A 19,637-nucleotide genomic window follows, 5' to 3' on the forward strand; every position below is an offset into this window, starting at 1 on the left:
GGGATCCCTTGAAAAGTTTGTGCACTGAACGTCTCTTCATCTAAAGCTGCATACGCGCACACGCACCCCGACGGAACACCGTGCAGCCCGACTATGCAGCCCGAGTGTAGCAGCGCCGCTAAAGTGGGTATGCATGATGTCACAGGGAAATCGCCTTCATCTGGTTCTCGCTCGCAAACTGTTGGCAAAGAGACACCGCCCCCACTCCCTTTTCTTCTCATCGCCGCGGTGAATGGAATTGCATGGCTGTGCAGTTCAATCACTGTCAAACGCACAGAAAAGGGCTCTCTTGTGCAAAATTTCATGATTCACAATTGATTAAATAAGGGTGTCATTTCATGGCTGAACAGGGAGGTGTGTGAAGATAAGGTTGGGCACGGATTTTTTCATTCCTTTGTGAGATATGGCTTACGCATTGCTTGATGGGTCCCATTCAAAGATGGAGCTGTAAAGTTCAGGGTTTTATTCACAGAAAAATAGGCTGCAATAAGAGAGAAAGGGTTAAGGCACACAGGAGGAGAGGTGCCAGTATCTCAGCGTGGTCTCTTTAAAGGCTTTCATCCCTTTGAGAGATTTGGACATAGTATATTGGACGTGACCAGTCCAGGGTGTACCCAACGTCTGCTGGGTTAGGCCCCATATTTAGGCTATATAGGCCAACAACAGCACAGAAGATGAATGAAAGAGTGACTGAATGTTGTAAACCAGCAGTGCAATTTAGATTCTGTTGTCATGTGAAAATGACCATAGTTGACCTCATAGGAACGCAATGAGGAGCACAAGTGGTTTAATGAGAGAGGAGAGGTTCTCTGTCCTAAAAACGGACAGTGGCTTACTTGGTATATCTGTCAGTTTTCAACCGTGCATCACTCTGTTTTTGTCAAATTCAGAACGACGCCACATGGACCACTGCGTAGATTAGCTACAAGATTTTGGAGTGTGTCAGAAGAAGACCTGCGAGAGGGCCTGGCGAACAATCTCGGGGCGCTCCGATCCGTTATTGATATTGGATATCGGTGTCCAAAAGCGAGTGTCAGATGAAATTGGCCTACATTGAAAAGCACTCCGATGCAAGCAGTTTATTCCATCCCAGATTACGCTCCAGCACTTCTATCGTGCTAACAAAGTAGTAAGGAGTAGGAGTGATGGCGGCCTTGTGGCAGTATTCCTCAGTCTGAAAAAAGATGAAAGAGGTTGCAGTTGAGTGCAAAACTTGTTACGTACAAGTTTCCCGTGGTGGCACAAAACCGGGGAAGTTTAATACGACCAAGCATTTTAGCAGCATCACAAAAACACGGCATGACAGACGAACAAATCTCCGGCTCCCTCAAACAACCAACTCGGTCCGAAACGTTTGTTTTTTGTAAGAGCACAGCTCATGGGGATCCCTACAAACAAGCAAATCTCACTTGTGACTTTTTCCACCTCAAAGAACAACAGTCAAAGAAACAAACATGGTAGGTGTGCCACAGCAGTACCTTTATTTATTTAATGACACAAAGAGCAAGTCGAACTAAACTGAAATACGGTCACTTTCGGCGGGTCGGCGTATAACACATTAAAAAAAAGTGCGCATAAAATAGGAATAGCAAGGCTCGAAAAGCAACAACTTTGCCAAAACTCTCAGTCAGCAGCCTAAATTACTGGATTGAAATCCAATAACGGCCTTATCTGTTAGCAAAGAGGTCACCTGCGGCAATACCTGCTGCTTGATAAATCACATGACAAGTCATCCATCCATCTCAAGATCTTTACTGAACGCCCTTCTTTCAATAGCTCCTGATTAGCTGTCGCTTGAATTTCATCTTGGGAATTTAAGTATTAGCTGGTATGTCAGGAGGACGCGCAGGGAACATTAGCATAGCACATCTGTGCTATTATTGACAGCCAAGTCATAGCAGCCATTTAGTGGGGCTGATACTACGCCACTATAAATAGACACCAAACCTGACTGCCATCTTTCGCAGAGTATTAGTGCACAGTCTCACCAACACACACACACACACACACACACACACACACACACAGAGCGCTGGATAAACAAGTCCCATAGGTAAGCAGTATGTGCAAACGGGTTTGAAAGAGATGAAAAGTGAAACTGTAAATGCAGGTATGTGTGTGTGTGTGGTTCAGTAATCCATCTGTGTCAGATGCTGGGATGCAGAGGAATTATTTTTTTTATGTGGGAAAAGCAAACCAAGCCTCGTGAGACTCAGGCAGGCCAGCTTCACTTTTGCCACATGCTTTGGGGATTTGAGCTCATTGTTGTGTGTGTGTGTGTGTGTGTGTGTGTGTGTGTGTGTTGGTACACACTCCCACTGTAAATCTTTAAGGTCATTAAAGGTTGTCTTTTAACCCGATCTCGCCATAATCGAGCTCAGGGTAAAGTTCTGGGAAAACAATCATCTTGACATCAACGCATTTTGGATTTTCCGACACCCACGCTGAAACATTCAATTTATTCAAGCTCCTTTCCCGCAGAATTTAAATTAAATTAGGCCCATTATATGGCCCATTTACATTTCAAGCATTATCTGCTGCTCTCATTCAGAGCAACTTGTATTAATTGCAACAGATAAATTAGCGAGATATGCTGCGCTTGCAGCCACCAGTATTAAGAAATGTAATGGTCAAGACTGTGCAGGCAGAATGCAAATGTGAGATTGTAAAAGAGATAGAAGAGCATAATGTGTTCGTTTGCCAAGATGGGAAAAATTAAGGACTGTTCTATCCCCTAGCAATAAAAAAGTCTAATTTACTCCACAATAAATGCCATGTCCGACATTGTTATTATCAAACCGGAAAAAAAATAAATGTTTGGGTTGTGCTGACGATCTGTAACACAACAAATTGCCTTTTTCTTAGCGATCCCAAAATGCTTACAGCTTGTGGCACAACTCGGCTCTTACTATAAACACATCATACTGTACGATCGGGGTGGGGGAAATAATCGATTGTCAGATGCATCACGATGCGGGCATTGATGGATTCATAAATGTCCGTAATCGATGCTGACGGAACAAAAAACATGGAATTACAAGACGGAACGCGGAAGTGCCGCCCGGACAGTTTATGGCGGTGCTCCTAAGTGTAATAAGTGTAAATGCGGCTGTGACCGGCGACACCGGTGACTGACGCGTTCACGTCCAGAACGAATTGTACGAGTCTCCCACGGTTTTGATTGGCTGTCACATGTGGAGGGAATTTGGGGGGGTGTCAAAGTAGATCAGAGGAGGAATCGAGTACTCTTGCTAGTAGTGGATCTTGCTAGTATTGAAGATAACTTCCATAAATGTCCGCTTAAATGAATGTAAACTTACCCGATATGTTTACTCTAATCGCCAATGAGTTGCCATGCCGCTGCCTTTTTCTTCATATCTCTATATTCTTTTTTTTTTTTTAGAAATGTCAAATAGCTCTGGGAAATTCATCTGTTTCATGTTTATTTTAATGGTGGATCATTACAAATATGCTTCGTTTTAGTAGCACGCAGTGAGTAAAAAGAAAATTATATACAGCATACAAAAAATATGCTTGAAAAAATGAACCACTGAATTGCAGTCGCATGGAACCGTGATGGGGCCAGAGATTCCCACCCCTGCTGTACGACGCATACACTAAAGGCTTCATCTAATAAGAACCCAAATAATCGGCGCTAAATCGCGCGAGCAGTCTAAAAGCGGGAGTGTTGCGGGTGGTCTACTCTGATTGCGTGCACAATTTTTAACAGGTGCACCGGTGGTGCGGACCGCCCTATTTAAGTGATGATTTTTGGTGTGCCACCAGCTGTCGTTATAGACAGTCTGGGAGAGCAGAGTGGCCGTAAATGAAAAATGAGGTTTCAAGTCACGGAGTAGGAGCAACTCCAGCAGGGACATCACACCATCATAATGATGCTATGTTAGCCCATTTTGTAATTTAAAAAAATCTACGTAACTGCGTCGCCCGGCTGTGAATAGTTGACGCTCAAAAATGTTAACACAAAACACCTTTAACGGTTTTACATGCGTAAAACATTTCAAAATGACGAATGAACACTTACGGTTACGTTTGCTTTCACTGAAGACGTGACGGTTACCGTTTCCACTGTGATGAACTTTGGCGTTGGTGCGGGATTAAGTCGAAGGCCGCAAACTGACTCCGACACCAGTTTCGTTTTCCATTGTGGTGGGGAGCCGCGTCATGCCTCAGGTTGCACCTCCGATCAGCAAATAACGGGAAATTTAAAGTGTTAATCAAAACACACAACTCACTATAGTCCTTGACACTGCGCATTATTTACACTCACTTTGTGAGGATTTATGTAATATCAGGATTTATATATCGTATATCGATATTCAACATAAATATATGAGTTTTGGTCCATATTGCCCAGCCATAGTAAACAGTAAAAAGTGCTGGTGGTATCAAAATAGTCCTGGCGTACTGTGCATGGAGGTAAGAAAGTATTTTTGTTCCATTGTGGCCTTCTATTGTCGATCTACTCATAGGATCCCCACGGTTCATACATTTCCTCACAAGTGCGTGTGATGGTCTTCACGTTCAGCTGAGCCGTGCTGTTTCTTTCCCGCACAAAATTTCTCTTCACGGTGTCGATGTCAAGGATGTCGGGGGTTCGCGTGTGTGGTCTCTTTTCCCGCTCGGGAAGAATCGATGCATGTCAAAACATTAAAGGCCATCCTTGACGCAAAAGTGGAAATTCAACAGTAGTTTGTGAAGTCACCTTTGACCTCAGGTCTGTGAGAATACAAACAGCTGAATCTTTGTGTCGTTTTTAAGAACACATCCAGAAGCGTGGCCATTTTACAACAGTGAGCTGCAAAGTCGCAAGTGTTACTGACGTTGCATCTTTTCTTGAATCATCATCCATCGTGTTGTCGGTCAAACGTTGTATACGTTTGCGCAAACACAAAACATCCCTTTTGACTTGCAGGCCTTGTTACACGGCGCACAAGAAGCATCGTGCGCACCTAACTCATCCATGCAGACCTGCTGCTCGTCATACATTTGCCCGTGCATGCATGTGACTAACAGTTTTAGCCTCTAAGTGTCTTGGATTGTGCTGACCGAGGGGTGCAAAAGGGGGGCGCACAAAGATAAACAGTGGAGAAAGAAAAGCTACTTGAACAATGACTTGACTCCAGAAGGCAGCGAACCTGTGAAGTCCAACATTATCTGTTTTGTGACACTGGTCTCCTTCCAATTTGCTCTCCCTTCACAACAAATTTCTCCTTCATTTATTTATATTCGGAGGCAAAATTGTCATCGTCATAAAGTCTTAAATAACTGCACAGACTGTGATGGCTGTTGGTTGGACTAGACCGGCTCTGCTCACAATACTGTCAACAATAATGTAGCAGATGAGTGTCCAAAGTGCAGATCAAGGGCCATTTTTATCCTTTTTTATTGGCTCATGGCCTATTATTAAAATATATATGAAAAAAAATGTTTTTAATAATTTTTAATATGTTATTAATGGGATATATTTTAAATATTAAACTAATTTGTCACCTTTATTCAGCTTATAATAAAGTATGTATTGACCTACATTTAATTGTTTTTTAGCGTCCTTAATGCACAAAATGTATGAAAGTGGCACCCCACATCCTGCAGTTATTCTGTATGCTAGGTCTATATTTGTATTTTTATTGGAGAATTTATTGGAGAATTACCTGCTAGCAAATTGCAGTTTTTTAATGTTTCATTTCAAAAAATGTTTCATATTTTTGTTTTTTAGTTCCCGTACTGTGCCAAAAATGAAGTGGACCCGACCTTAAAACTGAGGCGCATACTGAACGGTGCGCTTTCGTCACAGCCGACGCTCACTCTAAGATGCACGCGTGCGCAATCACGCACTGATCTTGCGCGCACAGCAAATCCTTGCAGCGCACAAAATAAAATTCAACCTGAACCGTAAATAAAATAAACACACAGCAATATGTTCTGTACCATTTTGCGATGAACATCTGTGTGTGACAGGCGGTAACAACGCAAAGGCGAGCGCTGTCCACAGCGCGTATCTCTTATTCATCTTTACACGTCGCTTGGGGAAGTTACATGAGGCTGATGGCAAGCTGGCTTTTCTTCTGCTGTGTCTTTGTGAGCTGTCCTCCAGCGGCAAAGCAGCTGTGAACTAAGTGTGTTGGTGTATCAGGCTCCAGTGTCATACAAGACTCAGCATCTTGCTCAGAGATTAACTCCAGGTAATTAATCTGAGCTCGTTAGCCATATGGCAGGCAAGTCCGAGCCAGGACGCCGCTGAGGTGATCCAGCTCCTGTGTACTCGCTAATATGCGTCGGACGGCCGAATGCATTTCTTAATGAACTTCACAATGTGTTTATGACCGGTGCGGTTGTCTGCATGGCTGCTTGTGTTGACATAGTGCTGGAACACGTAGTGATTTACCTCACCTCTGCCCCACTGGAACGCTGAGGAAGTGGGCTAAGATGGATAGATAGATAGATAGATAGATAGATAGATAGATAGATAGATAGACAGACAGACAGACAGACAGACAGACAGACAGACAGACAGTGTCCCAATAAACGTAACCATAAAGCAAAATAGGAGAGTTAAGAAAAATAAGAAAATGCGTGGGGGAGGAATGATCTGCTCATTCTATCGGTGGAGCAGGACAGTGATAGTAATCTGCCACTGAAACTGCTCGTCTGTTGGGAGGTGATGCTGTGCTTTGGATGATGCTGGTCGTCAATGATGAAAAGGAGCCTCCTCAGTGTCCTTTGCGCTGCCACAGATGTCAGGTTAATGACAGAGCCTGCCTTCCTCACCAGTTTGTCCAGGCGTGTGGCGTCTTTCTTCTTGAGGCTGCTCCCCCAGCACACTACTGCATACTGAAGGACACTAGCTACCACAGTCTGGTAGAAGATCTGTAGCAGCTTCTTGCATACGTTGAAGGATGCCAGCCTTCTGAGGAAGTACAGACGGCTCTGCCCTTTCCTGCACAGAGCATCCATGTTGGCAGTCCAGTCCAGTTTATCATTTTTAGCACTCCTAGATAATTTAGGTGTGAACCACCTCCACACGGTCACCTTTAATGAGAACAGCTTTAGGGTGTGTCCTGTTTCTCCTGAAGTCCACCACCATTTCCCAGGTCTTAGGTGATGATGTGCAGGTGGTTTGCGTCGCACTGGTTGACAAAGTCCTGGATCAGTTTTCTGTAGTCATCCTCCTCTCCCCTCCTGACACATCTCACGATGGCCGTGTCATTTGCATACTTCTGTACATGGCAGAGCTCAGAGTTGTACTGAAAGTCGGACGTGTACAGGGTAAACAGAACAGGAGAGAGCACAGTTCCCTGCGGTGCTCCTGTGTTGCCGGTCACAGTGTCAGACCTGAGCTCCCCAGTCGCACGTACTGAGGTCTGCCAGTCAGGTAGTCTGTGATCCATGCCACCAGGTGTGATCCTGCTCCCATCTGTGTCAGTTTGTCCCTGGGGAGCTGAGGCTGGGTGGTGTGAAAGGCGCTGGAGAAGGCCAAAAATGTCATCCTCACAGCACCACTGCCTCTGTTCAAGTAAGTGAGAGCTCGGTGGAGCAAGAAGATGATGGCGTGTCGGGATGATGCGTGGACCAAGGGAGGTGGAGGACAGGTGCAGAGCGAAAGATATGTTCTTTTTCTACACAGCCACACAGGAGATTGGGTGAATCAAAAAGAGAAGAGGAAAGGGAAAGAAAGAAAAAGGACAGGTGAAATATTTCTCCCTGTGGCAGAGGAAATGAGGGAAAATCGGATGGGCCAGCCAGCTCTGTACTGAGAAACGGACTAAACCACTCCCAGAGGGGATGCTGGAACTCTCCCCCTTTCTCTGAATGTGCCGACCAGTGATGGATGATATTAATGTTTACCCCTTTTGCTATTTCCTCACGCCCCGCTATTGTGTGGGCGTTTCTGTGAACACTGGCGAGCACGGTTGGCAATTCTTGCTTGGCCTCCCCAACACGTCCAGCAAGTAAAAAACATTCCCTGTAGCAATCAATTCCTGCCCCACTCCCACAGCCCCGTCTGCAGTTCAACCCAGCCGTTTCCCTTATGGCAGCCGGCTATTAATTCCTTGCCCCACAGCATCCCGTTTAGAGCACCAGATTAAAGAGCAACACTGCCGCCAAAGTCTTGAAGAGGAAGGCAAGGAGGAAAAGATGTGTGAAGATTGTTTATCCAAAAGAATCTCTTCCACGCTCATGACTCTTTCCGATTCTGATGCACTTGAGACTGACCTCATCTGACTTATATCCATGTCGGTTAATTTGCAGCGAGTCATGGTTCCTTTTGATATTTCAGCATCAATGGGCAAAACACGCTCACGCAAACACGAAATGTTAATCACTGGAGATCAATGTAAATGTGCAACTTCATTAGCCTCATCAGATGACTCATACTTCACATACGGTGCATCATATGTTTAAATTCGATAAAGCTATTATTGTTTGATAAAAGTAACAATTTGATGCAGAAATGATCTCCTGACTTCTCAATTTTTAATCGATCTTTTATTTAATTACATTTTTCATTTTTAATCGCTGATTTGATGCAGAAATGAGCTGATGTCAGGGGTTGCCACAGCGAATGAATGTTTTTTTCTAATGTTTTTTTGGACACGACCACAGCCGGGAACGAAACGCATGCCCTCTGCCATGAAAGGCAGAAGCGCGTACCATTACACCACTAGAGATAATCAGAATCTTTGAACGTCTATGTCCATGCCAGTGTTGACGCTGAAGACCGAAACTGAATCAACAGCATCTCTGCTGGTTGTCGCCAAGTACTGCACTACATTTTGGTTCAATTGCTTCAATTAGCAATAAATTCTACACAATCGGTTAATTTGTTATAATGTCCATCGCGTCTGTACAGACGTCTGCTATCATTATATAGACAAAAAGTATACGGTATATTTATATTGTATGGAACTGCTTGTGACTAATTCAGCCTCTGCAAACATCTCGTTTCTAGCTCTGCATAGATCAGCCCCCTCAAAGCATTAGGTTTAAACTCCCGAGTCTGGCTTTCTTTATAAGGTGATCAGTAGCCTTAGCAGCTGTTACATGAGGGATTACCAGCTTCTGCCATTCAGACAACATGGAAGGGTGAAGAAAGTAAAGGCAAGCACGGAGGCGGGGCGGGACGGCAACACCAGAGGTTGTGACAGAAAGATGTTAGGAAGCTGAAATAATACTGCAGAGAGAAAAAGAACAGTGAAGGCCGTGGAAAAAGGAATGTGGAGCAGAAGGGATGCGCGGTAAAGGAGAGAAGCAGAGGTTTGGATTGTGATTGTGTGAAGAAATGGGTGAAAAAAGGACATGCAAGTGAGGAAGAAAAGAAAGGAGGCAGATGACAGGTTGAAGCTGAAAGTGTGCATTGGATTGAGAAATGTCTGTAAGGGAAGCAGCTTAAAGGCCACTAACAATGAAGATATTCCTTTTATTCATTTTTTATGAAAGTAATGTGTTTTCTTCATCACAATTGTGGAGGGTTGGGGCATGCTCAGAAGAATCCCATTAAATGTGTGTGGGGGGTGTGGATTCAGGATTTTTTTTCAATAAAGGTTGCAGGAGTCTTAATGCTGATGACTAGGGATGCCTGATAATATCGGCCTACGGCTATTATCGGCCCGACATTGGCATAAAAATGTAATATTGGTTGATATCTGTATCGGGTTTTTCCCTATAATGAAAATCCATCCATCCATCCATTTTCTTTGCCGCCTACCCTCATTAGGGTCATGTGGGTATGCTGGAGCCTATACCAGCTGACTTCGGGCGAAAGGCAGGGCACACCCTCGACTGGTCACAGACACATACAGACAGAAAATCATTCACACTCACATTCATACCTATGGTCAATTTTAGAGTCACCAGTTAACCTCACATACATGTTTTCGGAATGTGGGAGGAAACCGGAGAACCCGGAGAAAACCCAGGCACTGGGAGAACATGCAAACTCCACACAGGGATGCCCAATCGGAGAGTCGAACCCAGGTCTTCCCGATCTCCCGACTGTGTGGTCAACATGCTAACCACTCGGACACGGTGCGGCCTATAATGAAAGCTGATAATAAAAAACTGCTGTATACTGCTGTCTATGGGCTCCCGTACTTGCTGTCATCGAGGCATCCAGCGGCGCCAATACGTGGAAATGGGCTTCACGGGTGTGGGTGGGCATGGGCACGGCCTCATTGTCACTGTTCTCAGTGACAGTTTTTTCAACTCTAGATAGATAGATAGATAGATAGATAGATAAATAGATAAATAGACAGACAGATAGATACACCATGTGTTAATTCCATGACAGGAGAGATGTGATGTTAGCACATATCGGTATCGGTTGATCTCGGCAAAACAGCCAATATCGGACATCCCTCCTGATGACAGATACTGTATGCATGAAAATGCACATTGTATAATGGGGAAATAATTGCTTTGTCCCCGGCTGATTTTGAAAGTTTACCCCCTTGCAAAGACATTTTAACAGACAAAAATGGAACATCAACAAAAATTCCAGATGGGAGAACAATAAACGTAGGTTATAGATGAATTTGAATTTGCTTGAGTGAAATAAGTATTTGCTTCCCTTGTCAACCAGCAAGGGTTGCAACCCCCACAGACGGGTTGTGTGCCCACAAAGCACACAAATTAGTCCTGTCTTGTCAGTAAGACTCTTGGTGAGATAGGGACCGCTGTTGGAGCGATAATTAGAAAATGGAAGAAATACAAGATAAAAGTCAGTCGCTCTCGCTGTGGAGCGCCATGGAAGATCTCACCTCATGGGGTACGGATAATTGCGAGAAAAGTGAGGGATCAGCCCAGAATTACACGGGAGGAGCTTGTTAATGCTCTAAAGGGACCTGGGACCAGAGTCACCAAGAAAACCATCATTAACACCCTTTGCGGTAATGGATTGAGATCCTACAGTCCCCTTCCTCAAGGAGCCACGTGTAAAGGCCTGCCTGAATGAGTAAAGCTTTAGGAGAATGTGATTTGGTCACGTGACTAAAAGTGAGCTCTTTGGCAGCAATTCGATTTGCTATGTTTGGAGGCAGAGAAATTGGGAATATGACCCCACGAACCAGGGGTGTCCTGGTGCAACATTTTCCCTTCTGATGCGATTTTGATATGCAGCCTTTAGTATCGGCCGATACCAATATCAGCACAAATCGCATATCTTTTTATTGCCTGTTTTCTAGTGTGGAATCCTAGAAAAGGCTTCATCAAGTGATATTAGTCAAAGAGAATAAAAGTCAGCAGTGGTAGGTGTGAGAAAGACTGCCTCATGTACTTCTTGTTGTTTTATCGCCGCTGTAGTGGCAGCTAGGCAGAATGTAACGTGGTTCGAAATGCTCAATGACTCGTTTAAACCCCGACATTACTCACCACCGACAGGAACTGGCACTTTCCTGTTAAAGCTAAGGATTTTTGCGTTTCCCTTGTGATGCTGCTTCAAATGCGCCATGAGGTCGGTCGTATTAAACTTCCCCGGTTCTGTGCCACCACGGGAAACTTTTGCGTGACAGGTTTTGAACTCTTTTTTGGACTTTAACGAAAAATACTGCCACATGGCCGACATCACTCGTACTCCTTGCTACGTTGTTCTTGGTCACACGGGCTCTATCCAAACGGTACTGCATGCATCGACTGCATGTATCCAAGTGCCACTATCGATTTTAGATGCAGGCCGATATAATCCAATACTTGGGTTTTTGCCGATATCGTCCCGATATTCAATATCAATATTGGATCAGGAGATCCCTACCAAGAACACCATACCCACCGTCAAACACGGCGGTGGAAGCATTCTGCTTCGGGGCTTGTTCACTGCTAAGGGACGGTAGAAAGACGGGACGAGAACCTCCTGGCCTCAGCCACAACACTAAAGATGGGTTGTGTGGCAAACATAGCTGTGTTCTCCCCCACCTTATTTGGCGCCTCTTTTCTGTGTCTTGTAAATGTTGAAACACATCAGGGAGCCCTGTTGTTGTTAGCTCTATCTTTCCCCAGCTGCTGTTTGCTGTTCCGCCTCCCCCTGCCTCTCTCTGCAAGGTGTGCAACAGTGGCGTGACAGCCAGGCATCTTCCTTCATTTTCCGTTTGATGCACGGTAGCACATTTCATTGCAACAAGCCAGCGCGTTCTGGGAGGGGAACTCAACCCTCGTGTCAGCATTCCTTCGCCTCGCGATCCCCACTTTCACTCATTACCCTTTTTGCTCTTTTTGCACTCTCCACTACCCCTCTTCCTCGTTCAGCTCGTTCCGCTCGAAAGAGAAATTGTTTGTTCACGGTCTCAGACACACTATCTCGTACGACACACAGCCTTTCTTGTCACATGACACGCTGTACTGTGTCGTCACATTCATGTGGCTCCAAGTGAAAGGAATTGTACACATGCATGCGCACACAAGCTTAAGCATTAACACCCACACAAACTCACAGTGATGCTCTGGCCCTTTATCCCCTTTGGGTAATCTGTTTACGGTGAACTGGGGCCATTTGAGGGAGACTTTAATTGAAACTCGGGCTAATCTGACGATGGCACGGAGCGACCTAGCCCTCGCGGCCCTGCATCACCTCCAGTAAAGTTGCACCTTGTCGTCCTCCTACTCTGTACCTCATTACTTAATTTCATGCCACACAGTTCAGTGAGTTGCTGCCCACTCATACATGCCACATTGATTGCTAAACCCTAATATGATATGCAGCACGCTCACCCGCTTCCAATCTTGATTTTGTTAGTGTTGCTCCTCTTTCATCACCCCTCACCAATTAACAAGCATTTGTTTCTCTCTTCTCCATCTCTGCAGGATGGTTACTATTCCCACCGGCCGAAGGAGAAAAGTAGAGTGGACAGCAACAACGAGAACTCTGTCCCAAAAGACTTTGAGAACATAGACAATAGTAACTTCGGCGCACGCTCGCAGCCGCATCGGCAAACCGTCGGGGCCACCAGCAGGAGGCAGCAGCGAGAGCATTTGCAGGGGAAGGCTGATGACCAGCAGCACGTCTGGCGTGACAACTCCCCCAACCTGGGCCGCAGCTCCAATGAAGTTGTACCTTTAATCCACCAGCCGCTGATGCTCACCAACAGCTCAGGCCCGGGTGGACAGGGCGCTGCAGCTGGCGGGATGCAGCATCATGCCGCACAGCAAGCCCAGTCCCAGCATATACATCACCACCCCCACAGGAAGCAGGTGACTGCAGCGCCGCTGGAAGTCACCTACGATCAACCATCCAAGTGCGAGATCAGTGGGAAGGAAGCCATCTCAGCTCTGTCCAGGACCAAGAGCAAGGAGTGCAGGCAACAGATTGCAGAAGTGTACTGCAGACACAAGGAGGGCCGGTTAATGCCCGACAAGGTCACTCGCTACTGCCCACTAGAGGGTGAGTTCAATTATACAATTATTACTTTAATTAAGGTGGCCAAGTGGTTACCATGTTGGCCACACAGTCAGGTGATCTGCAGGAGATCTGGAAAATGTGGGTTTGAATCTCCGGCGGGCATCTATTTGGGGAATGTGCATGTTCGCCTGCGATTAGCTGGCGACCAGTCCGGAGTGTACCCCGCCTTTAATGAGGATTAAGTGGCATGGAGAATGAATGAATGATTATGGCTAAATTAATTCCCTTCCTTGAGTGAGATCGACCAATACTGATACCGATCACTTGAATTTACTATAAATTTTTCAATTTACATACGACAAGTGCTATTTGGCTGTATAGGGGGAAACAGTTTGTACAATTCTATGGGCCCCTGACTACCAGGGGCTCCAAAAATCTGATGAATTTGATTGTTTTTAACCTTCTGACTGTCACACACAGGCGAGTGTTGCCTAGCGTTGACAGTGTTAGCCGCCGTTAGGCTGATGCTGCACCGTGAGCCTTGATGACACACCATACCCAGTCAAGTGTTTGTTCCTCAAAAGCCGTGTTAAATTAAAGCTATTTAACGTGTGACGCTTGCAAGATATTTTTCGTGGCAAGACGCAAACTTGACACCACTCACACAAATGGCATCTAAGTTCCACACGGCGGGCTCGTTTGTTTGGGTTTGCAGTCCTGTGCAGTGTGAAGGAAAGGGGCAGGGAGACACGACGCAAGACATTATAGCGGAACACGAAACGTCCTGTGTAACTCCATACAGATATCATTTTTACCGCACAGTCTTAACTGTTGATCTGCTCGCTGCTCTGCTGTGTTTTTCCAGAAGAAAATTAGCATCCACAAAGCAAGGAGCAAAAAGTCCTGACCATTAAGGTTTTACTTAATTTGAAAATACTTGCTGTTGTCATAATTGCAGTCCCCATAAAAAACAAAGACATTACTTTTATGATGTGTAATTGGTGTGGTAGAAAACGAGGGTGTTGTTTATATTTTCTCCAAATTGGTTTCCAACCGTCATCTGTTTGTTTTCTAAAACTGGCCAAGGATCCAACTTCTGTTCTGAAAAACATGAATACAAACATTTACATTCTCCTTTTTTTTTACTTTCTCCAACAAAATTGGTTGACTGCGACAGACAGGTGACAGACAGAGCTTGAAAATGACATAAATAGCCTTTGTAATGTTTTCACCAGCAGCAGCTGTAATAAAAACTTCACAGGTTTTCATGACAATGGACTGTGATGTGTTAAATCCAATATCTGCTCACTCCAACATGCTCCCAGTAGAGCTGCCAGTTGTTGGTGTGGAGAATTCAGGCCTTTACTGTTCTCTTTGTCTTTGCGTTTGCACACATGCCCACTTTTCAAGTATATGTTTAACTCATCCAATGCCAAATACGTATTTATACGTATTTTTAAATCCGATTGCTCAATCCCGAAGACAGATTTATGCGTTTTTTTTTGCGCGAGAGGCAAAAAGAGGTGATGACGCAACTGCAGACTAAAAGAAGTCACTTATTAAGCAGTTTTAAGCAACAAGAAACGGTCACAAGGTGTGAGAAGTGCATTTCATAAGAGCTCGGCATGGATATTTTGCATGTATTTACACCAGGGGTCTCAAACTCGCGGCCCGCCGGCCATTTGCGGCCCGCCAAGTCACATTTTGCGGCCCGTGACTTGACCAAGACTACTGTAAATGCTGCCCACACGCTCCAAGTCAGGGGTCTCAAAGTCGTGGCCCGTGGGCCATTTGCGGCCCGCCGAGTCACATTTTGCGGCCCGTGACTCGTCTTCAAAGATTACTGTAATACGGCCTGTGGCAAGCCAATGTTATTCGTAGGATGCACACATGAACCTACACTGAACTAAGAGTGAGTGAGTCACTTAAAAAAACGTCATTTCATGACTGCTATTGTGTGCGACTGTTTCAATGCAGTATTGTCATTGTGATCACTGTCATAGTTCATCATTTCATGACTGCTATTATGTCTGATTGTCATTGACAGCTTTGTCATTGTGGTTGTTGATATTGATTTGTCCTTTATCCTTGTTCGTCTTTATAGTTGTCACGGACATTTATTTGCTGATGTCGTTCTGTATGTTTCTGTTGTTCTGTCACAATTGTTGTTGTTGCTGCTGTTGTCCTTGTCTCTTGTCTCTCTTTTGTTTGTTTTTGTCCCCCCCCCGTTTCCTTTTCTCTTCTTCTCTGTCCCCTCCTGCTCCGGTCCGGTCGCTCCAAATTTGCTTAATAACAAGCATCAAGGTCGAATAAATTTTGTATGACAGGGGAAGTGTATATCACACTTCTCTCTGGCAGAGTAAATCTGTTGAGCACTTGACGGCATTTAGGTATACAATTCTATCTGCTTTAAAGGCTGGACAGGACAGGGGTAAAAAAAAAAAAAAAAAAAAAAAACGTGGTAAAAAAATTCCACCCATTTTTATACCACTTGTCTTCATTAGGGTCACGGGTAAGCTGGAGCCTATCCCAGCTGAATGCAGCAAAATACAAACTGTGAAATTATTTATTGATTTGATTCACCCCATTACTGTATCAAGATATTCTTGTTATTGTGAGCCATGTATCGCGTGTTTTATCGTGAGCTAACTCGAGATTCACAGCCCTACTCACAATACTTGATGCGGCCCAGCCTCACTCAGACTCTACCCCCAGCGGCCCCCAGGTAAATTGTGTTTGAGACCCCTGATTTACACACTCAACAGCAAGGAGGACGTGGAAGAGGATGGAGTGTAGAAGGTTACGCATTGTAGGGAAACTTTAACGTATGCACATGCGTGCACACACGTGCACACACAGTTTAGTTCCAAATGTGAAAATAGCAATCTAAATAGTAAATGTAAATAGTTGATGGGTTTATATTTGTAAATAAATTGTTATTTTGATGTAAAACATCCTTTTTTGTATTGTTTATGTTGCGGTATAGTTGTTTAGATATTTGAGCTGTCACAAAAGCAAAACAATTGTGTCAAAGTGAAAGTTATGCTCGAAATGTATCTTTTCACAAAAGCTGTTTTTCTCCCCTTTTTTTTGTTGGGAACTGATATTTTCCTGAAACTTACCTTTGTTCTATTGCTGATTACTAAAGAACGGACAAAGGTAGAAACAAACTTTTTTTCCTGCTGAAAGATGAGAGTCTAATCTTTCTTTTGGTGGGTTCCACGTTTACGTAGCCATAGAACGCAATATTCTGTGTGCCTTGAAACATCAGTCAACGTCGACTAAAATGCCCGCTGGGTTGAATTTTGAAAAATGTCTGTGACTGAATGAGTTAATGATGTCTCATCTGACCACTTTTCTACTTTCCTGTGGAGATTGTTTATATTAGTAGAAGAACTCTGTGTTTGTCCATTGCACCCCTCCTATCATAGCTACTGTGTGTCAGTGTGATTTATTATGGGCATGCCTGCATCACAGAGCACCCACTGGCGGCCCATCTTAATATTGATGTGGTTTATGCTTTATATCTTATTTTATTCTGCAACTTTCCTCGCAATTAATGTGGAAAAAAACCCACAAGAAGAACTGGTTGCTTTGTGTAGCTGAAGTTATTGCTGACACAAACACACACTGCTGAAGGGCTGCGTAACGTCTCAAATTATATTCTAATTAATATTTGAACAGAGGCACCGCATTTCCTCAAATAATTGTCCCCACTCTAAAATACACTGCGCCCCAATTAATCATCAGACACAAATAAGCGCCTCTCCCCAAATAGACGCCTTTTTTTCCCCCCTGAGGAAAAAAAACATGCTTAACTGTAATTACCTCAATTCATATACGCTATTATTCACACACAGACATTAAGGAGCTTACTGCTGCACTCAGCAGAACTTTGTCGCAAACTCTCCTGCTAATCAACACAGCAGCAGCTACCTAAGCATGTAAACGTCTTTTAGTTGAATTTGACTTTATGTAAGTATTACGCCTTCCGCCGCTTACATTGCAATGTAATGCATATGTAATAATACAGCGTTTTTATTTATTTGTCAAATATTATACTGCAGTTTTCCTGCAGAAGCAGACGAATCTTTAAATAGTAAAAAAGGCATATGAGTGATCATGGGTGTGCCAATTAGGGTTGGGCGATATTTTTTATATACTGGTATACCGGTATAAATTCTTCCAAAAAGAAAATGATGCGTACCGGTGGAAATGATCGTTTCAAACGCAGAGTTGATGATGTGCTTTCCCTGCGCCCTGTATTAATGCATTGGCGCTTCACCAGCTACCGCCAGCATGGTCCAGCAGTGCCGGAAAAACCAGAGCAAACAACAAAACAACCAAAAGAGAGAAAATCAGACCATAGACAAAGAAATTGTTGGTAAACGCGGAGGTACTGCTGTAATATGGAAGTGGTTTGGTTTGGATAGAGCAGATGTAGTACAGGCATGTGGAGTGAAAATACAGTATGTTAGCCTCACGGTGCACTACTACTTTTTTTCCGGAGGAACACACAGGTGAAAACATTGTAAGTGAGTTGAAGGAGTTTCTGCAGGAATGGGACTTAGGTGAGAAGAAACAAGTGTGTGTGCGCCATAGGTAAGCTTACTTTTAATTTCATTATTTTGATTTATATGTGTTAAGGTTTGTAGCTTTTTATACAAGACTCCGCTGAATTTAATGATGTCGTCGTATTATGATGCATCCCAAAAATATTGTGATGCATGCTAAGGTCCACATCGCCCAACCCTAGTGCAAATGGAATATATAATATAGTCTTGGCACAGACGCAAGATGTGCACCCGCCCGCAATGTGATCATTTTGGTATAAACGTATTTGAGCTTCTGTGCCTGGCGTCACGGCAGCAAGACTTGGTGTGCAACAGGCCGTTGACCTTTCTCCTAATTGAGGAGGCTCGTAGTGATTTGGAGGAGGATGTCTCAGAGCAGGAAGACAACAAGAAAGCTCTGATTACAGCCCTTCTGAGGAAGATGACTCTACTCTATTTGTAGTTTCACTGTTCCACCACTAGGCAGTGGCAGAGCCAGAATTGGAAGTATCAAAGGAAGAAGTCTCGGTTCTGCCTCACATAACCAACGCTTTGCACTCATTGCAAATCGGGAAAAACCCAATACCAATATTGACTGATATTACATTTTTATGCCAATATCTGGCCCATAATATCAGTGGACCGATATTATCGGACATCCCTAATTAGTACTGTTAAACTTTTTAGCTTTTGATAGTTACAGTATTACAGTATTGCTCTATTTTTCCACTTTGTTGGGTTTTTGTTTCTTTTATTTCTGCAATGAGCCACGTTCCACAGTTATCCCTGCGCCACACTTTGGACACCTCGAGTTAGAGTTGCCCAGTGTGATGTAGACAATAAAAAACACGAGTTTAAAGGTGACGATAGGCGTGTTATTTCATGTCTAAAGGACCCTAATAATGTTAAAAACTGTATTTAGAAAGTCATAAATAGGTTCTCTGTGCTCTAACTATGAAAATATTACATTCATTAACATCCATCCGTCCATCTTCTATGCCGCTTACCCTCATTAGGGTCGCGGGTATGCTGGAGCCTATCCCAGCTGACTTCAGGCGAGAGGCGGGGTACACCCTGGACTGGTTGCCAGTCAATCGCAGGGCACATATAGACAAACACATTGAAAATTCACTTATCCTGGTTGCGTCTGGAACCAATTAAAATTAAAGGATCTCAGCCACCAGGTTGAGCATGCCATTTGTCTTGTCATCGCTTCTTAGATCTCATTTATGGGTCTTAATTTGTTATACGAAGGAAGAGAGGACAAATGCAAAGATGTTCGTTCCCCCAACCTGAAATGGAGCTGTCATTGATTGGGTTACTCAACTCGATCACGATGCCAAAGACGCAGGCTTGTTGGTGTAGAGACCAGATTGGAGACAAAAGTGACATCAGCTCGTTATGCCACCTCCATCACCCTTCCCAAAAGCATGAACCCCATTCTGTGATCTGTAGTCCTTCACTTACGTATGGAGTACCTTGCACAGGGTTCAGCCGTCCCAGTCAGTCATACTGGGCATGCCTCCCTAGCTCTCCTTCTTGAAGAAAAGGAGGCACGATTTTGTTTGTAACTTCTATACATTCCTCTTCCCAAGAGGAGAGGTGTCATTTGTCTGGCCCAAACTCTCCCTTGCATTCTGACAGTGATCAAAAGACACCAGGAAATAGAAGAGTTTCCCCCTGGTGGCTGTCATAAGAACAATGCAGCCGCTAAATTAAATCACGTGTCTGTCTTA

At 44.2% G+C, this 19,637-nt stretch overlaps 1 protein-coding gene across 1 annotated transcript in view; it reads left to right on the forward strand.

Annotated features, from left to right (window-relative positions):
- xylt1 (xylosyltransferase I) overlaps nucleotides 1-19,637 on the forward strand; it is a 120,515-nt gene that overhangs the window by 36,559 nt on the left and 64,319 nt on the right. The window contains exon 2 of the mRNA XM_054778101.1: nucleotides 12,814-13,390. Coding sequence (XP_054634076.1) covers nucleotides 12,814-13,390 — 577 coding nt within the window. The remainder of the gene's footprint in view (nucleotides 1-12,813; nucleotides 13,391-19,637) is intronic.

Source organism: Dunckerocampus dactyliophorus, chromosome 6 (assembly GCF_027744805.1).
Source record: "Dunckerocampus dactyliophorus isolate RoL2022-P2 chromosome 6, RoL_Ddac_1.1, whole genome shotgun sequence".
Lineage (NCBI taxonomy): Eukaryota > Metazoa > Chordata > Actinopteri > Syngnathiformes > Syngnathidae > Dunckerocampus > Dunckerocampus dactyliophorus.